This window comes from the organism of the source record quoted next, unplaced genomic scaffold (genome assembly GCF_019419815.1).
Source record: "Pyrus x bretschneideri cultivar Hongxiangsu unplaced genomic scaffold, Pyrus_bretschneideri_v1 Contig8, whole genome shotgun sequence".
Lineage (NCBI taxonomy): Eukaryota > Viridiplantae > Streptophyta > Magnoliopsida > Rosales > Rosaceae > Pyrus > Pyrus x bretschneideri.
The window spans coordinates 2,198,061-2,219,587 of NW_025999820.1; the positions used below are offsets into that span (position 1 = coordinate 2,198,061).

The 21,527-nt window shown below is 37.2% G+C and overlaps 2 protein-coding genes and 2 long non-coding RNA genes across 5 annotated transcripts; 2 read left to right on the forward strand and 2 right to left on the reverse strand.

The window, feature by feature from the left end:
- Positions 1-314: 314 nt before the first annotated feature.
- LOC103964640 (transcription factor TCP9-like) lies at positions 315-2,304 on the reverse strand. The gene has a single exon (XM_048575463.1). The coding sequence runs from the start codon at positions 1,858-1,860 to the stop codon at positions 955-957; it is 906 nt and encodes a 301-aa protein (XP_048431420.1). The 5' UTR covers positions 1,861-2,304; the 3' UTR covers positions 315-954.
- A 1,200-nt stretch (positions 2,305-3,504) lies between these two features.
- Positions 3,505-5,501, reverse strand: LOC125473112. Of its 2 annotated transcripts, XR_007255021.1 has the most exons (3): positions 5,064-5,335; positions 4,876-4,978; positions 3,505-3,703 (listed from the first exon to the last, which is right to left on the reverse strand). It is a non-coding gene; the product is annotated as an uncharacterized LOC125473112 (long non-coding RNA). The 2 variants fall into 2 exon arrangements; XR_007255020.1 differs by having other exon boundaries at positions 4,876-5,501.
- Positions 5,502-10,125: 4,624 nt separating this feature from the next.
- LOC108868493 lies at positions 10,126-12,039 on the forward strand. Its single transcript, XR_007255089.1, has 3 exons — positions 10,126-10,290; positions 11,194-11,343; positions 11,869-12,039. It is a non-coding gene; the product is annotated as an uncharacterized LOC108868493 (long non-coding RNA).
- Positions 12,040-18,706: 6,667 nt separating this feature from the next.
- On the forward strand, positions 18,707-21,293 carry LOC103964642 (RING-box protein 1a). Its single transcript, XM_048575462.1, has 6 exons — positions 18,707-18,866; positions 19,348-19,487; positions 19,595-19,645; positions 19,741-19,800; positions 20,819-20,890; positions 21,006-21,293. The coding sequence occupies exons 2-6, from the start codon at positions 19,355-19,357 to the stop codon at positions 21,041-21,043; spliced, it is 354 nt and encodes a 117-aa protein (XP_048431419.1). The 5' UTR covers positions 18,707-18,866; positions 19,348-19,354; the 3' UTR covers positions 21,044-21,293.
- The last annotated feature ends 234 nt before the right edge of the window (positions 21,294-21,527 follow it).

Sequence of the window (21,527 nt, forward strand, 5' to 3'; positions counted from 1 at the left end):
ATTGTGATTTAGTACTCATGGATTTTCATATATTCAATTGATGTCTTGATTGAATTGTAAGAAAATAAAAAAATTGAACTCTCGATTGAAGACAAATTTGTAACTTTTTTAAGATCCTTTAAACCCTTACTTGAATACACTCCCTTAATTTTGATCGCTCAACGTCACCGCTTCCCCTCATAGTACAAGCTCTAACGCCCTACGAAGATAGAATCGAGAAAGATTCAAACGCTGCTAAGAATGTACTTAAATAAAGCCAAAATTTAAAACCTTTGAATGATAGTCAAGGATTGAGAAAAATATGCACAAAAACATAAAAGAAAACACACAAGTGGGAAAGTTAAAATTAGGTCAAACACTGAATAATGCCGTACGCTACATTTACATTTCTCTTCACCAAGTTGGGGTTTTTGCATCTAATGCGCCCATCTTCATCCCCTCATCACCGTCACCTTTCCATTTGTGCACAACCACACCCACAAACCCTAAACCATTATTTTATTACAATAAATAAAATAACAAGGGAAATAGGTAAAAACACTAAGCGGACCCCTACAACAACGGGGCACCTACCCATCAGACACGTGTCAACTTACCCCACGGACCCATCCAACCCTCCCGCTGGGACCACTCCACGCGAAGGCCGCCTTGGTAATGGTGCTTTTGAACTTGGGCCCCGCTCCCACCATCACATGGACAGTGAGATGGAGTAGGACCCGCGCAGATTACACCATACAAACCCCTACTCTCACCCACCTCATACGCCGTTACACGGTCCACAATTGTGGTCCCCACCTCCGCCTAATCCAACCCCACTTCACACGTGCATCGCCTTAAAACCCTCCCCTCACGTGATCACGTGCTTCCCCTTTCCCACCCAAAGGCAAAACCCAGCGCCCTTCGCCGCCAAAATCCGAAACTGCGGACGATAGGTTTCTGGGTTTTGCTCCGCCGTCAGTGATTTGAAGAGCCAGACATGAATTGTAGCTCCTTTTTCTCGTAAATTTCCAGCGAGAAGTCTCTCAGCGTCTGAGTGCCGCCGCCACTGCTCGTTGCAGTGGCTGGAGCCGCCGAACTGGGACCAACGAAGGAGGATATGGGTCTGGCCGAGATGTTGATGAAAGGAGCGGCGGGGAGAGTGGTTGGAAACGTAAATATGTGAGGCTGGGTCGTCGAGGGGACCATGAAGAAAGCTCCCGGAACTACGGTGTTTGACGGTATGGCCCACATGGGGACCATGCCTTGAGGCGCCACCGCTTGTACAGCTGTAGTCGGTGGTTGTGGTGGTGGTGGTTGTCGTCGTCCTTCCGTTGTTAAAGGGGCTAAACCCGCCGACACTGAGACGCCGTCGTTTAAGTCCACGTACTCGCTGTTGGAGTTGCGCTTGCGTTTTTTCTGGTCGGGAGGGTCGTCCCCGGGTCTCACATCAGTGGGGATTTTAAGCGAACCGTTCACGGATATAGCAATCGCCGGCACCGTTCCGGTGCCTGTGGCGGCGATTATAGCCGGCTCGGCGTGCTCCAGAAGCCACTGTATTGTGTCCCCATCGGACTTGTGCCCGAGCTCCCGGGTCAGCTGGAAGATCCGAGCCGCGCACGTGGCAGGCATTCGGATCCTCCGTCCCCGCCCCTCAACCTTCGTGTGTCGGTCCTTGGTCGACGCTCTCCTCGGCGCGTGCACCGCCACCGTCATAGGTACGTCTTGCTCCTGCTTAGGCGGCAGCGCGAGAGCCCGAGAGGGATCGGTGGGGTCTTCTGGGTCGGATTCTCCTCCGCCGTCGATTCCGAGATCGGCTGCTGAGGCGTCTTCGTCCTGGTCTCGGTCTCGCTTATGTTGCTGTTCTTCTTGAATCATGTCCATGTTTGCAGAAAAAAATCAAGGGAACCCAGTTGAGAAGAAGCAAACTCGGCGTGTCCCAGCAGGTAGAATCAGAGATTTGAAGTTGCAGAAAGAAAAACTGTGGGGGCAGGACAAAGAGTGGAGGGAAAAGCTTGAGGACGAAGAATTTTCTCAATGTGCTTAAACCAACAGGTTTGGGGGGATATTCTCCGGTATTTATATTAGTGGATTTGATTAGATTAATTTGATTACAAATAAATATGAAAGAAAATATTTGAGAAATAATCTACGGTTTCTTCTCCTTTCCAGCACCGATATGTGGGAGCCACACTTGTGATGAGTAGTGGTGGGACCGTTTAGTAGGGTTTATCTGTTAGGAATAGGATCCTCTTCGGATTCTCTTTACGAGGATCTAAGAGATCAATTAATCATGGTCGTTCATTGTATATTGTGTGGTTATAAATTATTTAAAATTTAAAATTTAAAATTGAATATAAACAGTACGTAACGAAAACTGACCGCACGATGTACAATAAACAGACCCGATTGATTGATCCCATGGATCCTCACAAAGAGAATCCGAAGAGGATCCTTGTCCTATCTGTTCGGGTTGAGTCAAGGTGTTTGATGGGTCCCAATGAGAAATGCACTCTTAAAAACTACTCTAACTCTTGGAATAAAACTCAAATTTTAGGTTTTAAATTTATTCTAACTTGTTCTAACTTTTGGAGCAAATATGAGTTAAAACCCAAAACTAATTTATGAGACAAATTTAGCCCAAGATTCCCCTGGGTTAATGGGGCTAGCTCATTATATATGTGTATTTTTTTTAGTTTTATATTTATAAATTCATTGAATCCAATGGTTAAGATCTAATTTAATCAAATACAACAGTAAAAAAAAAAAAAATCTAATGGTCCAAATTTAAATCCAATGGCTAAAGTAATTAAAAAAAATTATTTTATGTGTTTCATACTCTTTCGTATTGTTCCACGAGTTTTATGGTGCCGGTTTAGTGATTTCTTAATATTTATCGGAATCTAAATATTTGAAAGTTAAACTGTTTATAAAATTAAATTAGGATAGTCAACATAATTTTTTTTTAAATTACTTTAAGAAAAAAAATATCCTAAATTCATTCTTTAATAATTTCAGGCTAAAAATTTAACCCATAAGGGTTGGAGGAGAAAAACTGTTTCTAAATTAAAAATTATAGGTTTTCATCCAAGAGTTGAAGATGGTCTAAAAGTTACTCAATTTTTGTTTGTTTGGAAGTAGAGTAAGTTGCCAATTTCATCTCTGAACTTTTACTTAACTTTTTTATTCTCCCTAAAATTTTTCATTGTAAAATTAAGAACTTAAGCTCATTGTTTTGGCCAATTTCACCCTGCTGGTTGTTTTTCATTCATTCAATCCAATTTCTATTAAATGGAAGTATATGCATGTGAGGATAGTTATGTCGCCTTGTTCTTAAAAATAATTGAAAACCTCAGATTTCTAGAATGTCAGCCTATTCAAATCTATGTGATTCTATAGCTTTTATGTTTGAATGACACACCCAACCCTCATATCCTCCAAACACCAGGGTAAGCACGTGTTGGTCGACACTCGAGGATGACGAAGCCATATTAACATGCACATAAAAATACGAAGGAAGAACGAATGTAAGATAAAACACGTAAACTTAACTATAATGAATATGCAAATGTGGGAACGTGTTCAGAGCATACAACTAATTAGGAATACTGTAGAAGGAATATTATGAAAAGGTACGAACAAAGGAATGGGTCCTACATCAAGAGGACTCGAACATACCAATGCAGGAGTGCCTTGATGCTGGTATTGTATGCCTCGATTCTAAGTCCTGAAAGGGGCGCAAGACAAAGCATGAGTGGACCAAGTTTATAAATAAGTAATACTAAAATCAACTACTCCAAACATACTAACCCCCAGTTTTAGAAACTAATATAGCATAATAAATAATAAGTTTTTCCGAAACCCTAGCATGCCACAAAACCTTGGATTAAAACATATATCGTATATAGTGTGCTTTGTAGTGCTATCACAATCGTCTGAAGGCACTACATTGCCCACTTGAAAGCATTTATACATCTTTCGCCCAAAGGCACTACATCGCCCGTTTGAAGGCACATATATCTTCCGCCTGAAGGCACTACATCATTCGCTTGAAGGCACATATATCTTCTGCCTGAAGGCACTTTATCGCTCACTCGAAGGCACATATATCTTTTGCCTAAAGACACTACATCGCCCACCTGAAGGCGCGCGCACACACACACACGCACACACACACACATATATATATATGAATATCCACTAAGTAAGCACAAAAAATCATGAACATATTCTTTCCAAAATATATCTCATCAAAGCTCAATAGCTTAAACATCATATCATAAAACCATATTCATACGTATTTAAGTAAATGTAAATCTGATAAAGCATGACATTTTATAAGCGTAAATCCGATAACTCATAAACGTTTAATAAAACGTAGTTATAAAATCATGATTTTCATGTATGCATTTCTAGCAATAAAATCATGCATTTTAGAAGGGGTCCACTCACAAATACTCTGTCACCGAAAAGCCGCTCAAACTAGAAAGGACGGGGTCATCCCTAACAAACGCATCTAAGCACATAAAAGGACCAATTAGTAAAACTCTACTAAAATAATTGAATTTGGGAAAATGGAGTGCGGATTTGGAATCAGGATGTCGAAATTAGTTTAGAAAGGGTCCCGGGAAAATTTCGTAAATGTCAAATATTCCAGGGAATTTCCCTAACTGAATATTCTAGGAATATTTCAAAGAATATTCCATTTGGATCTGAATCGGGTCAGAACAATGTTTTGGGTTGAGGGTCGGGTCGACCCGTTTTCAAGCTGTGGGTCGGCCGATCTCCATGAAGAAGAAAGTCGGAGCTTGGAAAGCTCTATTCATCCCCAAATCTTAACTAAAACTAGTCATTCAATATACCAAATTGAAGCCTAAGGAACAAGGAAGAATATTATACCTATCCCTTGGCCAGCCGTGACCGGAGTTGATCGAAAAATGGTTTGAAAAGCTCGGGTTCTCGCCGGAATTTGGGGAAGTATCCCCGAGCTGTTTTTGCGATGCTTCGACATCCATAACACACAAGCACGATAAAAAAACAAACTATGGGGACAAAATGAGAAGGTTTAGTGTGTTTCCGAAGCTTACCCATGTTGGTATTGGTGAGAGTTCGCTGGAGAACATTTTGAACAGTGACAGTGACACTATATCGTGAGAGGGAAAGAGAAGGAGGAGCCTTGATGGTCGCAACAGGGAGGTCCTAAGGATGATGGGGTTTGCCAGAGTGGCGAGGCTAGTGATGGTGGAGGTGGTGTCATGTGTGAGTTTGAAGAAATGGAGAGTTACAGAGAGATGAGAGTGAGAGAAAGAAAGAGAGAGATAGTGAAGATGAAAGACAGAGAGTGACGAGGAAAGGGAAGAAGGAGAGAAGGCTGGAAGACCAAAACAAAAGGGTGGGCCCCACTAGCAAGCCCAAAAAGACAAACATGAAAAATATCTCCACACGTGAAATTACCAATTTACCCTCGTTCTGAAATTCGTAAAATTCGGGATGAGAGTGAGAGAAAGAAAGAGAGACATAGTGAAGATGAGAGATAGAGAGTGACGGGGAGAGGGAAGAAGGAGAGAAGGCCGGGAGACCAGAACAAAGGGGTGGGCCCCACTGGCAAGCCCAAAAAGACAAACATGAAAAATGACACATAAAATTACTAATTTACCCTCGTTCCAAAATTCGTAAAATTCAGGACGGGTCGTTAATTGAAGGTCTAGTGAAGTGACCCTTTTGTTCTCAAAGGAGAGTCACATGGTATGCATGTGACAAAAGTTAAAGTTAATAGGAAATTATATTCACACACCCAAGTTACTTCTCCCATACCATTTTATTTTTTAAATATTTTTCTATCAAGTGTTAGTGGTGTGCAGAAAATATTAAAAAATTAAAAGAGTAGAAGTAATTTGGAGTATATGAATATAATCTCTCAATGTTAATTTGGATTGAGTCTATAGAAAACTAAAGATAGGGGAGATTGACAAAAAAATTAGTTTAAATTCTTGATTTTCCAATTGAAAAGTTTAGGATCGAAAATTAAGTGAAAATTCATGAGGGAGATCAGGAGTTTATTCTTTGGAAGTAATATGCATTAAGAACAACCAAATTGGGACGGTTCTGATGAATTGGGTTTCCTACTCAAACTCTATGATGATGCATAAGTTCGTCTTTCTCAAGTTTAAAGGGTTAGAATAGTAATTGACCGGGATCGGTATAGATTCAAAGTCCCTTGTGTGCAACTATTGGCATAGCTATATACACCAGACTACTATGTTTCATCCTTTATATTTGATTCGCATCATAATGCTAAAGAATACCTAGTGCTTGTAACTGTGATTGTATTTCAACTATACAAATGTTATCACGTCTGTAATTGTATTTTAATCTAATTAACCGTACATATTTTAACACAATAACCATTTTCTTTTCTTGACATCATTTTTAGAAAAATTCGATGAAAATCAATATCAATGATCATTTTAATGTATAGTACAAATCGATGGTCTTGAAAACAATAACATTATATGTCCAATATAATTGAAAGGGACTAGGGAAATGAAAACACAAGTTTTGTCCTTTTAAGAATTAATTTTCAAAAAAGTAGGAACTATTTTTCAAGCTTTTCTTTCCTGTAAACTTTTGTATCTACTCTAATTACTTCATCACCTCTTACATGCATCGTGACATCATCTACTTTACTCATCTATCTAAAATTAAAATAATATCAAATTGGACAAGTCATAACATTGAAAAGAATATGCCGTTAGATGGATGAATGAGAATTTTCTCCGCCATTTAACAAGCGATGCCAATAAAGTTGTGGCTTGGGACAGGAGGGCAATAATTCAGGAATGCATGGGCCCAACCCTCTCAATTCAGAGCGATGCATTTCATGTTAACATAAATTAGACAAACAAAATGTGAATATAATTTCAGATCCGGCATTTGTTTTTCAAGTCATGGTGCCCAAAATTTTCGAGCCTCGCTGTATCATCGTCGGAGGTCCGATGTAAGTGATTTTAGTCGGATTTTACTCTTGGGATCGAGGAAGGGATACAAAACTCAGGTGGTGCTCCACCAAGATTGTTGCCGGAAATGACCATCTTAAAATCTAGGTTTTAGAGTATTTGGGGCTTTTGAGCTAAATTTTATTGTCTACCCTAAAATTGGTTGAAACTAAGTAAGAAGAACAAAAGGGATTGTTGATAGCTGTCAGCGGACACCAAATTCACCCATAATGGCGATCGGATGGAGAATTTATGTATAGTCAAACTATTGGGTTATGAACAGTTGGGGTTGACCCGACCTCCTTAACCGGGTCTACTCTAGGATGAAACTTTCCATTTCCATAAAGTTGGATTTTTATGAGATTATGGGCCTCCTTGCTATTTATAGCATTTGGAAAAAGACCAAAATACCCTTCAAGTTAAAACGCTTCTAACTTATTTGTTCTAACTCAGTTTTAGACACCATTTATGCCCATACTCTTGTGAAATCAATGTCTATTCATCTACTCCAAACTCACGTCAAAACACCAAAATGAAATATAAAATAACCAAAACACTCTTCAATACACTTTTCTTAAAACAATAAATAAATAAATAATAAACTCCGGGACCAAATATCACATAAGTTGTATGACATCTTAAAACTTAAAGGACCCCCAAAGGCCCAATGAAACTACAAGGCCGGCTATAGAGAGAGAGGGTTAGGTTTTTCCAAGTCATTCAAGTTCGAGGGACTATAAAAAGGGAGTTATAACCTAAGCCTCACTTAGGTTTTGTTAGGAGGAATTAGGAAACATTTCTCCTAATTTTCTCTCTACAAAGTCGGCCCCCCATGAGGAGATTCACTAGCATCAATCTTCATCCAAGGCCACTCATCTTCTCTTCACATCTCTCCTTGGTGTGGAGAAATTAGAAGTTCCCTCTCTTATGAACTTGGAGATTCCTATTCCATCATCCAAATCCAAGAAGCCAAAGATCCAACGAAGAAAAGGAGAGCAAATGTACAAGCTTTCGCTCTTTAATTGTTAAATGCTCAATGTATGTTGCTCAAATAATCTTAATTTAGCCAATGTTTCTTTCACCTAATGGCCTCAAAGCATCTTACCACTACTTTTCAAACATGTCACATTTGTTTTAACAAACGACATTATCTACACTAAAGGGGTTGGGGAGTAGGCTAAGCCTCATAATGGGCTAGTAATAATATGGTTCAAAGTCGCCTTTTGGCGACAATTAAACCTTAGACCTCTCACTTACAAGTAAAGAAAAATACCACAAGACCGTTTAAAATGGAATTTTGATGACTGTTTTGGACCATTTATTAGGGGAATTGTACCTACAGATAGGAGTGTATAGGCCTCTAATTTATCAATTACACATATTAATCATCTCTCGTTCTCCAGTTGCCTCGTACTAGACAAAAAGGTGAAAATAATAATGGATACATAAGATAAGAGGGTTGAAATTAGCAGCGACAACTGCTGTATATTAATGGGTTACCAATTTCAAGTGGCAAGTTAACGTGCTACAACCTTATTCTTACATCTTAGCTGTGTGGCCCAAACATAAATGGACAAAAATAATCCTCAATTTGACAAAGTAATTGACAAAACTAACTGTTATGAGAAATTTTTTTTTTTTGGTCAAACTCACATGGTAGTGTAAGTGCAACACTCATCTATATCATTGTGATGGAGGGCTCGTAACCAAATTTGGAAACAAAAATTTTGTCCATTGGTTTGGATCCCCGCGGGAAGCTTTGCCTTTTTATGGGTGGGATATGAGGAATATGATTCTATTTGAATTCTTTTTGTGAGGATTTCAGAGATCAATTCATTTTATGTGATAAGAAATTATTTTAAATTTTTTATTTAAAATTAAATACAAATAGTACTTAATAAAAATTAATTATACAATACATTATAAACGATTAAATTAAATGCATGAAGATTCGGAGAGAATCCTCGCCCGGGATACGAAGGATTAAAGATGGGACCTTACCGCATACGCCTCTAGTTTTCTAACACGGTGGGCCTACTGCACACGCACTTATGGACAAGGACCAGCGAAGTACCGCTGGGGTTGGGTCTCTCTAGATAGAGTTGGTGGGTCCAACTATTTATTTTCTCATCTTGGGTGATAGCCCACACCACTTTTGGGTGGACCACAATGGCATACGGCTGGTGAAGGCTTTGGGTGCGGACACCGTTGATGGTGGGCCCTTTCGCTTTGTGCAAGGGAGGATGGGGTACAGTGGGGTCGGGGTTGTGCGGAAAAATCAAGGAGCTCATGGGGTAGAGATGTTTTTGTGTGTGGGAGCCGTATGGTCAACTGGTCCGGCCAGAATTTCTCGAATGGTTGAGGGAGACCCATTTTGAGCAAGTGGTCCCTATTTACTTTTTAAATAAGGGATCATTTATTTATAGGAAAATTAATAAAAAAAAAATTTAAGAACTTTAAGTTTTAACGACAAAGACAAAATAAAGGGTAAAGTGAATGGTAACATGATTGTCTTTTTAATGTAAAAATATGATTTTTCGTTAAAGTAAACAGTACTGAGGGTTTTTCGTTAAAGTGAATAGTTTTGAGAGTTTTTCGTTAAAGTTCCCTTTATTTATCTTATTAGTTTACCAAATAATATACTGTCACGTGACGTTCTGATTCGATAATGCAACGTCACATATTATCAGATTTATACAAAGCATTATACTACAAGATTGGAATGCTATAATAGTGGTAAACATGTTGCATAAGCAACAAAAACTTTTTATTCCCACAACATAGTAACAGGAAATGACATTTGAAATTTTTACTATGAATTATCTTTTTTACTTTATTATAAAAGTATCGTTAAGCACAAGATGCATTTAAAAAGAAAATTAAAATTATCAATAAGCTCACCATAATCATTTCATTTTTAATTTTTGGTTAGGAATTATACAGAAGTAAACAAGTTTAATTTTGTTTAGCATACCGATACAAATTCTATATATACCAAAACCCAATTAAGGAGGTTCATTGTTCCTAAGCATAGTGAATTGGCAGAATTGCCCCTCTTCAAACGTTCTTTTCCTTCGCTTTTTTTATGGTTGTATAGTTAAAAGACTAAAAGGCCTATTTTTACACGTGGTGCGCTCGCAGCTTTCCTCCTCCACCGCTTCGTTCTTGCTCCAGTCTGAATCGACACGTCCCCACACCTTTTCCTTCTTGCTGCAGTTCGAATCCAAAAACCCATATCGTTGTTGCTCATCCAAAACCCACACAGCCGCCACCACCACTTCATCCATCACCACATTTTACAAATTCCTCTTGACTGAAGGTAAGCGAAATTTATAACGATTACTAGGATTTTGGAAGGGTGTATGGGTATGGGTAATTTTCATATTATTTTGTGAGTTTGCCCACTTGAGGTAGAGCTTTTGTAGACAGATAATGGCTCCATGGGCAAAATTCTTGCCTTTCCAAAATGTTGAGGAGGTCATTGAAACTAAACTAATTGATTAAGTTAAAACAAAATTATAATATTTTAAAACATTATTTGAATTCTAGCATTTGAATTGAATTGGTATTGATTTTTTTCCATATATTTTGGAACAACGAGATGGGCCGTAGGTTGGCAAATTGCTGTGCTCTTGAATGATGTTTTGTTTGGCATATAACTGTGATCGGAACCTGGTTGCTTTTTATCTGAATATTATTATATTTTCAAGTCATATCTTATGCGATTAGTCGTGTGTGGTACTCGTGTTTGTACCACACACGATATGAGTTAGTGAACATAATGAGAGGAAGAAGACTATGGGATCCTTTTTAGGTGGAACATGTTAGTTTGCAGTCTTTGGTTAGCATTATCTGTATTTGATGTGTTCTCTGAAGATTATTTGTGTTGCTGTTCCTTCCCTAAATTTTTTGCATGTTAATGCGTTTGACGCTTTATGTGTTTAAGTAGGCGCGTGACTTTCATCTAAATATTATTATATTTTCAAGTCATATCTTATGTGATTAGTTTTTGTACACGGTATGAGTTAGTAACCTTACAAATAGGAAGAAAACCATGTAAACATATTGACAGGAAGAAATCTATGGTTTAGATAAAACATGTTATTTTGCTTTCTTCTGTTAGGATTATCAATATTTATAGTGTTATGGAAAGATTATTTGTGTGCATAATTTGCATACATTTCTACACTTCTATTCTAATCCCATGTATATTTGCTTGCAGTTTTGTGGCGGAATGAAGATAGATCATATCTGAAGTTTATTACCTTTTCAGTCGAATAAGAAGATTAGAGTCTGTGTGTGCAAAATTTGGAGACCTAAAATTATAGGAAAGGATAATACATTTGGCGGTCTTATATTGGTTGATGAAATGGTAAGAATTTTATTTTTCTTGGTTTTTAATTTTGATAATATCATATTCCATGAATTTGTCAATAATGTTAACCTAAATTTTGCAGAAAACGTATAGATATTTTAGTTATTTGCAAACTTATAGATGATCTTTCCTAAGAAATAGAAGAAATTAGATGTCTACATTAAATGATTATTAATTAAAACATAAGTAACAAAACAATTTTGAAATAATATGTTGAATAAGTTTAAAATTATGATCATTACTAAAATTTCTTGAATGAGGATGAGAGGAAGACCAGATAGATTGTTCTCCACTCCTCTTATCTCCCAAATAAGAAATATCATCACTCCATCTTAAAACAGCTTCCTAGTCATCACTGCCAATGCTTGAATTAGATAGGGAGAAAGGCCTGCTAGATTTTTCTTCAGATCTTATATCACCAAAATAAGCAACATCATCATATTTGTTTCCAGTTTGCATCTCACTCCCATACGTTTAGTTATTCGCAAACTTATAGCCATGGATACGTGTTGATTTCTCTAGGTATGTGAGCCATCCTTGGCTCCTTAAGTCATTGAACGTAAAAACTGTTGTGCCTTGGCTGATTATCTCACCAACATACAAACCCACAGTTGAATAGTTTAAAATACAAGAAATAAAGACACCGAGAAATTTACGAGGTTCGGCAAAAACCTGCCTACGTCCTCGGAGAGATATTGCTCTATTAAAGTGTGCAGATAGAGGTGATCGATCACCTCTATTAAAGGATAGGCGACACAATCACCAATTCAGAATTGAAGAGACACCGCTCTTCAAAACTGGATTTTCTGGCATAAAGATCGCCAGCTCTTCAGACGCAATCCAAGCTTTTCAGAAAGCGCGTGCCATCTTTGTCGAAAGCTCCCAGCTTTGCAGAAAACGCGTGCCACTTGTCAAAAGATCTCTGACAGAGCCGCATCCGCACTACTACGTGTCGTTCAGAAAGCGAAAGGGCATCGCTCAGAAATCGAAGGGGCGCCTGCTCAGAAATCAAAGAGGCGCATTCAAAGATCGAAGAGTCGTCACTATTTCAAAAAGCCGGATTTGCGGGATAAAAACGTTTGTCGACAACGGTAAAAGAACAGTACCACCACTTTCTATTGAATTCCCTATATATGTCGACCTTCATCTTTTATGGCAAGACAGAACTGAAGAAAATGCCCAACTCTTTCTCACCTCTGAGGGCGCACTCCCAGCAAAACCTTTCGAAATACTCAATTTTTTCTTCTTCCCCAAAGATGATACCAGATGCTTGGAGTACAGATGACCCAGGAGGAAGCAGCACAACAAATACATGTGCTGATTCTTTCACCGTTTTTTTCGAAAACAAAGGTATCTCATATCATCAAGAGCGAAAGCAAAGGTATCTTATATCATGCTCTTTCCCTATCTTTTCCTTTGCCCTTGATATTACTTGCATGGCAAAGTGAAAGAAGCAATCAGCCGGCACTTGGAGTCTACCTGGACTCTATTCCCTGGTTGCTTACCTAGCGTTGCTCTCGAGTAGTCATCTTCAACGGTTGATACACTTCCAGAGAAGGGACCGCTTCTGCAAAGGGGAGCAAGTAAGGCAAAGGAAAATGATACATTGAAGCATGAGGAGACAAGCATATGCTGAGCTATCCTCTAACCCTCTTCAATACGAATTGGAGAGATTGAACAAAGAAACAGATAAGAGGAGGAAGCTCAGACCTTCGGGGGAGACCAAAGGAAGCCTGCGGCCCAGTTCAAGAGTAGCACAAAGGAAAATCAACGATGGGAGCAGCGCAGTTCAAGAGTAAGCCTGTGGAATCACTCAAGATGAAGCCTCACTGCAATCACCAAGGAGAAGATGGAATTTACACTCCATAACCAGATTTGCATCTCTAAAACTCTTCTCTTTGTTAGATACATTCTGCCATGTTTAGTATGTTTAGTTACTGTTTTATATGTTTTCTTTTGTTTGGTGTGTTTTAAGCTTAAAACATTGAGGACAATGTTTGATTTAAGTGTGAGGGGGATAACTAAGTATGTTGATGCAAATTCGTTGGATTTTATCACCCATAACTTCAAGTGTTGTTCCTTGCTGTTTTAAAATGTTTTTAAACTATTTTAGTGTGTTTTGACTTAAAAATTCGAAAATCCCATAAAAATTTGAAAAATTGTTTTGAAAAACCCAAAAAGAGTTGTTTTAAAGTTGTTTTTGTGTGTTTGGGTCGTAGGTCACCTTCCAACAAAATGATGAGGATTTGGTTTGTAAGTGCATGACTGTGAAAAAGAGTTATAAACATAGAGAAAAGTTTGATTTACTCTTGGTATATGCTTGGTTATGGTTATAATGTATGACTTCACATGCAATCATAAAAGAAAAAAATTCATTTTTGTAACATGTTTGAAGGAAGGAACTCAAACAAACGCTACAACCCTGAGAGACTTGAGCCTATAACGTTCTTTGGAGAGTATAATCTGTGATTTCTTGTTTTCTAAAGTCGTTGCATGATCTCATTATTCTTTGCTTGGTTACTACTTAGAAGGCGTTTCATCATATAGTTCCAAATGCTAGAACTCATGCCCATTTCATTCAAAGCATGTTATTGATTTGCATAACACATATTCAAGAAGAAGTTGTGTAGTGACCACCACCATAGCCAAATAGCCTTACTTCCCATATTTCGTATTTGTTGTAAGTTTTACCCCCGTTGAGCTTTGTTTAGCCTTTATTCTTTGTTAACCCACATTTTCCTCACCTAGCCTAGTTTAGGACAATCCACACCCTTGTTCTTAAAAGATAGTGAGCATGACTTAAATGAATTCCTTTTGAGTTACATTATGCAAGAAAATGAGTGTGGGGGAATGAATGCTTGTTCTTAAGTATGTTTTGAGATTTAAAAGAAAAGAAAAATAAAAAAAGAAAAGAAAGAAAGAAAAAAAAAAGAGCTTGAAAAAAATGAAAGAATGAGTGATTGAATAAAGGGTTCAAAACACCAATTCTGGCCCTAAATTGTCTAAATTCTCCCTTTTTGTTCAAAAGTTGATGTTTTCATTCAAAAGAGAATTCTAAATTGATCAATTGCCTTGCTCACTATTTCTTTAAGAACCTTTGTTTTCCATATCCCTTCATTGTTATCCACACGCCTCGAACCCCATTACAACCCGTGACTTCAATCTTGAGTGTTATGTGTTTCAATTTGTGGAATTTGAACTTGGTATGAGCATATGGTGTCACTGGTTCTCGCGTCTAAGTAGTAGCATTCCATTCATGAGATCATATCTAAACATGCTTATTAACTCCAGAAATTGCTTTCTTTGTGATATACATATGTGAGTGTTTAGTTTCATATTTACATCAATCTTCTCACATATACTTAATGTAGGGTGTGTAGTCAGAAAATCTGAGTGAAAATCGAGTGCATATCTTGTAAGGAATTGAGCAAATTCTCTAAGGCATGTTACTACATTCAAAACATGGTTTTAAATGCTTAATTGTGAAATAGTATGTGGTGACGATGATTAAGAATGTACTTAAGTGTGAAGATGACTAAAATTTGTGGGAATGATGATTTTTAACATGTCATGTGCATTGGAAATCCCTAAGACGATTGTTGGAAGGTTTAAGTTGTGTTTTACTTGTTTAGTGTCGTTTTGTTTGTATGTTATCGTTTTGTTTTGCTAGAGGACTAGCAAAAGCTAAGTGTGGGAGAATCTGATAGGAGCATATTTAGGCGACTTACTTAGCTTGTTTTCGTGCATTTATGTTGTTGTTTCTTAGTTCTTTAAGTGTTTTAAGTCATTTTCGTATGATTTCAGGTTCTAAGGGCTAAAGGAGCAAAGAAGTGCATTTTGGAGCCTTTTGGAGCATTTTTGGGCCAAGAATGGATAGCTTATGCTTGGAGCCAAAGTGTTGGACAAAATTAAAGCTTTGTGTGCACTTTAGAACATAAAACAAAGGACCTAGCCCAATCAAACAAAGACTTAGAACCAGAAATTCCCATGCCAACACATAAACAAAGCCCTTTGCCATGCATTCACACACATTTACATGCATTCACACACATTTACATGCATTCACACACATTCACACACATTTACATGCATTCACACACATTTACATACATTCATACACATTTACATACATTCACACACATTTACATGCATTCACACACATTTACACCTAACACACATGCATTCACACACATTTACACAAACACATTAAACAAATAGCCATATACATCTCCACTCCTCCTATAAATACCCTTGCATTCCATTCACCAAATCATCTCATATTTTTCATACACAACACAAACACAAAAACAGCAACCTTGTTGTTGTTTTTGGGTTCCCCGTCTACTTTTCCTCTATTTCCTCCATTTCCATAATTCCACACTTCCATTCCCCCAACCAACTATCCCTAGACCTTATGCTACAACGAAGAGGAAGAGAAGAGTGCCTAAACGTTCATACAATTCAAGTTTGAGTTGTTGGAATGTTTAGGCGTTTCTTTGATTTCAATGTTTAATTTCAATTCTCTTTGTTTTGTATGAGGAACTAAACCCCCCTTAGCTAGGGGGTGATTCGAAATATATGTTTATGCTTGCAATATGATTTGAGTACTTTTAATTACATTTCATAAGTTGTGAATTCAATTTGTTTAACCGTTTGATTGATAACTTATTTATGAAAGTTTATTAAGAATGCGCGCTTAATTTTCATGCATAAATATGACGCTAGAATATAAGTGAATTTCACCTAATCGTTATGAACTTATATTCACAAGTAGTGGAGGTTGCTTATAAACAATCGCGTTAAATGAATTCTTGGCACGAGTTTCATGCTCATCATAGTAACGAATGCCTCGTCAACACTTATAGTTTTCACGTTGCTTAATGATTCTTGCTTGTATCTCTATTATGCAATTCATGTAGGGAACTTGTGAGGAATGCTTTGGGTTGTCGTATGCAATCATCCAATTCATTAACTTAAGGAAAACTTGACGGTTAATTTAAGCGGACCTAATTAACCCGGAGCGTTAAGAATTCATGGTTTATTGAAATGCAATTAGAAATCTTTTTATTATGCAAAGCGTAACATGTGTGGAGATGAACCCCTTGGTTAGCATCCATTCATTTCATTTCATCAATTTCATATTTACATTATGTTTTAATTGCAATTTGTTCATTTAGTTTAATTCCGTCCAAAACTCAATCCCCCTTTACTTTATTGTTCAATTTAGTTAGAAATCAATTTAGTTTGTATTTTTAAAGCATTTTGAGTCTTTTGATTTGTCTTAGTGTTTTAACGTTTAGTTTCACATTCTTTGAGTCTAGTTTAGTGTTTTATATTGTTTTTACGTTTTTGAGTCAGTTTCCAAGTGATTAACAATCCCTCCTAATCCCCGGTCCAGAACGATCCCTACTTATACTTATACTACAATTGATAAAAAGAGGGTTTAATTTATGTCAAATCCCTTTGAGCTTCATTTTACTTTGGTAAAGAGGATTTTGCATTATCTACAAGGCACTGTTGAATGTGGTCTCACTTATTCTGCTGCTCACAATATGGAGTTCTTGGCATTCAATGATGCAGATTGGGCCTATGATATTACTACCAAACATTCTACAACTGGATTTGTTATTTTTCTTAGTCCCAATCTTGTGTCATGGCAATCTAAGAAAAAAGAAAGTGTGTTTCGAAGTTTTACTGAAGCAGAATATAAGGCTCTAGCTCAGGTTGCATCTGAAGTTGCTTGGTTACGATTACTCTTGAAGGATTCGTAAGTGTTTCTACCCACACCTCCCATTCTGCATGCTCTAGCCTTATGTTCTAATCCGGTTTTTCATACTAAGATAAAACATTTAGACACAAATTTTCATTTTGTGCGTTAGCAAGTTCAAAAGGGTGATTTGCAGGTTGATTATATTTCGACCACATATCAGGTTGCTGATATCTTTGCCAAAGGGCTTTATGGTTGTTTCTGCATCATTGTACCAATCTCAACCTTGGATTCCCCGGTTGAGATTGAGGGGGGGGGGGGATATTGAGCTATCATATGATATGTAGTGCGAATGTGGCATTAGTTATGGTTGTTAAGATGTAATGACATGTGTCATGATCCTAGAGATATAGTTAGTTAGGAGGTTAGCTTACTTATTAAGCTACCTCATTACTATAAATAGGCAGAAGGGATAACTGTGTTATTACTCTGAGTTGTATTGAATGGAATCAGTTTTCTTCCTTCTTAAATTTCTATTTCTTTCTTTTCGCCTTAGTTGTTAATCTACAAGCTTTCTAATTACTGTTATGAACCTATATACAACAATCTGGTTGAAAACCAAGAGCTTATTGCTTCTAAGGCGATGAGTAGTCGAGGAATGATGGTTTATCTGTTTGCCTCTCGATGACTTCAACCCCTTCATTTTTGTCGCCATTTTGGCTTAACTGATTGATTGATGATATACATGACGTATATGATGATACCTTGTGGAATGGGATATGAACATATCTTTGATTGTGGCCTCGTATAAATTTCTTGGCATAACTATAATACACTACATGATAAAAAAGAAAAAAATTCAGACTTGCAAGGCATTTTAGTAATTTCCCTACTTTAACCAAAATCACTAAATCAAGTAACACTTGACCACATTTTGCACAGCATTTAGTAATTTCTCTACTTTGACTTAAAATGCCCAAAAATCTACTTACTGAAATGTAATGCATTACTTTGGAAGAACATACAAAAACAACCAAACCAAATCAATTGGTTCAATTTGGACTTATTTTCTGAATTGACCTAACTAGAAAAACTAATTTAAATTCAAAAAATCGATTATAACCGATTTCATTAGATTATATAATCAAGTATTTTGTTATATGTGTATCACTTTATCAATCTAAGTTTTTGTTTCGATATTGCAATGATATGCATATTGCAATAAACAAATTGTAGCTTAGAACCTGAATCATCTCTTCTTCCATCTCATTTGAGACACGCAGATGTTAGCCTTCTCTGTGTCTCTCTCCATAGGTTGCATTTTCACACTATGATACAGTCCAAAAAGTTTCTTCAATGACGTAATCAACACCATAGTCCATTTCCAAACATCAAATATGCCGAAGTGAATTAGTCCTAAACTTTTGTAAATGACATCATTATTGTTTTTATTAGAGACTTTTGTGATGGAAAGAAAAATTGAGAACCAAAATAAAACAACCACTAAACTTCAGGGGCATATTTACAATTTACAATTTACTCATAAGACAAGTCGGAATGACAACATTGTGTTGCAACTTTTTTTTTTTGGTCAAAATTTTTGTAACTTCTCAAACAGGATGTCAACATAAAGTATTCTCACAAGATCCGAAAGCAACCAAAACAAACCCGACCCAACTCCAAAAACCCGCGCCGATTTATAATCCACGCCCCTCACTCTCCCTCGTCTTTCATTCCAAGAAAAACTCTCCGATTCTTTCTCTAGAGCGAGAGAAGAAAAGCTTCGCGGCCGCTCACGATCGCAATTCTTTAGGTACGTCAGTTTTTTTTTTTTTTTTTAATTTTTTTTTTAATTTTTTTTTAGGGTTTTTCAATTTTCCATCAATTTTTTGTTTGTTCGGATTCTTATCTATTTTAATCTCAATTAAAGTTTAACCCAGTTTTGGGTTTTTATTTTTAGGTGCTGGAAGATTTCGATTTTCTTAGTTTTGGGTCGTTTCTGGTTTCTTGTAATTTCTTCGATATCTTTCTCTATCGATTTTTAGTGTTATACATGATTTGATATTCCGGAAGTTTATAGTGTAATTTATTGTTGCCGATCTGCAAGTAAGCTTAAATGGAATTTACTTCTGTGATTTTCTTAATTTTGGGGCTAACATGGAAATATTACTGATTTTTATAAATTTAATTTTTGTTTGGGTTTTTTTTTTTTTTTTTTTTTTTTCGTGACAATTTTGGTAGATATTTGGTGTAAGACGATGGATTTTGAGGTTTTTGTTTTTCTGACTTCGCAGGGAAGCAATGGCAACACTAGACTCAGACGTTCCGATGATTCCGGCAGGCGAGGGTTCGAGCAGTGCAGGTCCTTCGTCGACCAAAAAGCCCAAGCGATTTGAGATTAAGAAGTGGAATGCAGTAGCTCTCTGGGCTTGGGGTAACCACTCTAAACCTTAACCCTAGTTCCTCTGGTTTATTTGGAGAATTTCGATTAATTTGGTGTTTAAGTAGGTCACTGATGTTGTTACGCCTTCTTGTGGGCAGATATTGTGGTTGATAACTGTGCCATTTGCAGGAACCATATCATGGATCTCTGTGAGTCTTTTACCTTACTTTTTCATTGTTCAAATTTATTGTCTTGATGCCAGTCTTTATTTATTGATTGTTATTTTCTGTTTCGTCGTGAATAGGCATTGAGTGCCAAGCAAACCAGGCTAGTGCCACAAGTGAGGAGTGCACGGTTGCTTGGGGTAAGTTTTTGCTTTCAAACCCTAGTTTTCTTAAGTTAATGTATAGCTAGTAGTTTAACTCCGGGTTCTGATTTTGTTTTTCTTAAGTTAATGTATATGCCCTTGATATAGATTCTGATTCAGCACAGTTTACATAGAGTGTATATATGATATGTCACCATTGATAAGTATCTTATAAGTTCACTATTATTTAATATTTCAATTATTAAAACTTCGTCATTTTTACGGATATCTAATTTGTTTCTTATGTTTTCCCCATGTTTTCTACCCCAATACATTCTGCAAAATTGGGAAGCATCTTCTTTGTATTCTTTATAGTTGAAGTCTAATAGGGAAGGATAAGAGCTCTGCTCATAAGATCATCATGATCATGCAAAGATGATGGTTGAGACTTTTCTTGATGTGTTTAGTGCTTTTCTGAGGTGCTTAGATATAAAGAAACAAACACGGAAACTCCTAGTGTTATTGAAAGGAAGATTCTTGTCTAATCAAAGGGAAAGAGTTTCTTGAAGTGGTGTTGCGGAGCTGTACTGCATAATTATCTAGCATTAGCATGTGTGAATTTATTTATATGCATGTGCCTTCAAAGCTGTTGTCAGCGTTATTGAATCTAGAGATATTGTAAGATGGAGAAGACAAAATTGTTGTTCCTATGGTGTGTGGAGACGATGGGGTCAGTCCATGGATTTTTCTTCCGTTTTCCTTGCTTCTCTTTGTTGGGCGGGGCATCAAGTAATTGTATCTTTTCCGATTAATCAATTTTTGTTTACTATCTTTTTGACCACAACACAATTCGTTCCCTCTAAGACATTTGTTTGAAGCTGGCCTATGATGTCATCTGTGAGCCCACTGGTTAATGCTTGAAATGGGTGTTTGTAGTGATGGATTTCTTGTACGGGCACTTCGGTGATCATTTCTTGTTCTGAAAATAGTAGATCAGAAATTTATTGTATTTATCATTAAGCATGTGGTGCACATTTGTCTAAACTTCTTCCTTGACATTTTCTTATCTCTGTAGGGGTTTGTAACCATGCATTCCACTTCCACTGCATTAGCCGATGGCTCAAGACCCGACAAGTGTGCCCCTTGGGTAAGATTTTTGCCTCACTCGTCCCCTTCCTGTTCTTATATTAGATCTTTGACCGTCTGTATGGGACGACAGTGCCTTCTTTCCTAACTTTTGTGGTGGTTTTCTTGTTAATCAGATAACAGCGAGTGGGAGTTTCAGAAGTACGGTCACTAGACTAATGTGGCAGGTTGAATGTTCTGTGCACTTTCTCCGCTGGCAGTGTCAATGAGGGTCTCATCCCCTCGTGTCTATCCTTAGTCAAGCCTATGTTTTTACTTTGTAATTTGGTAATTCAACTGAGCCGGTATATTTTTTGTAAAGCATTCGGCTGCTTAAGTGTCTGATCGTGGATTGGATATGTTAAGCAGTCAGCTACAACTTTTCAACTATATCGCATTCGTAGGCAGGGTTTTCTTTTGGATTAGTGGGTTTATCGTTTTCTCTCTGTGATTTCGTTCTTGGTTTAATGTTTTATGTTTTTCCCAGTCAATGCTTAAAAGTGCATCTCTGATCTAAGAGTCAAGACGCATGCCATTGTTTGAGGACCTTGGAAACTTTGATGGACTTGCTGTAGAATGTTTGCCATAAATATCACAAGCCTATGTGCTCTAGGTGACCTGGAGTTCCAAACCAATGTTCTTAACACCATCAACCACCC

Bases quoted from the DNA above. Each gene is read 5' to 3' on its own strand.
- LOC103964640 (XM_048575463.1), bottom strand. From the start codon at position 1,860: ATGGACATGATTCAAGAAGAACAGCAACATAAGCGAGACCGAGACCAG.
- LOC103964642 (XM_048575462.1), top strand. From the start codon at position 19,355: ATGGCAACACTAGACTCAGACGTTCCGATGATTCCGGCAGGCGAGGGT. The intron at 19,488-19,594 runs GTAACCACTCTA...TCTTGTGGGCAG, and splicing joins AGTAGCTCTCTGGGCTTGGG to ATATTGTGGTTGATAACTGT. The intron at 19,801-20,818 runs GTAAGTTTTTGC...TTATCTCTGTAG, and splicing joins GGAGTGCACGGTTGCTTGGG to GGGTTTGTAACCATGCATTC.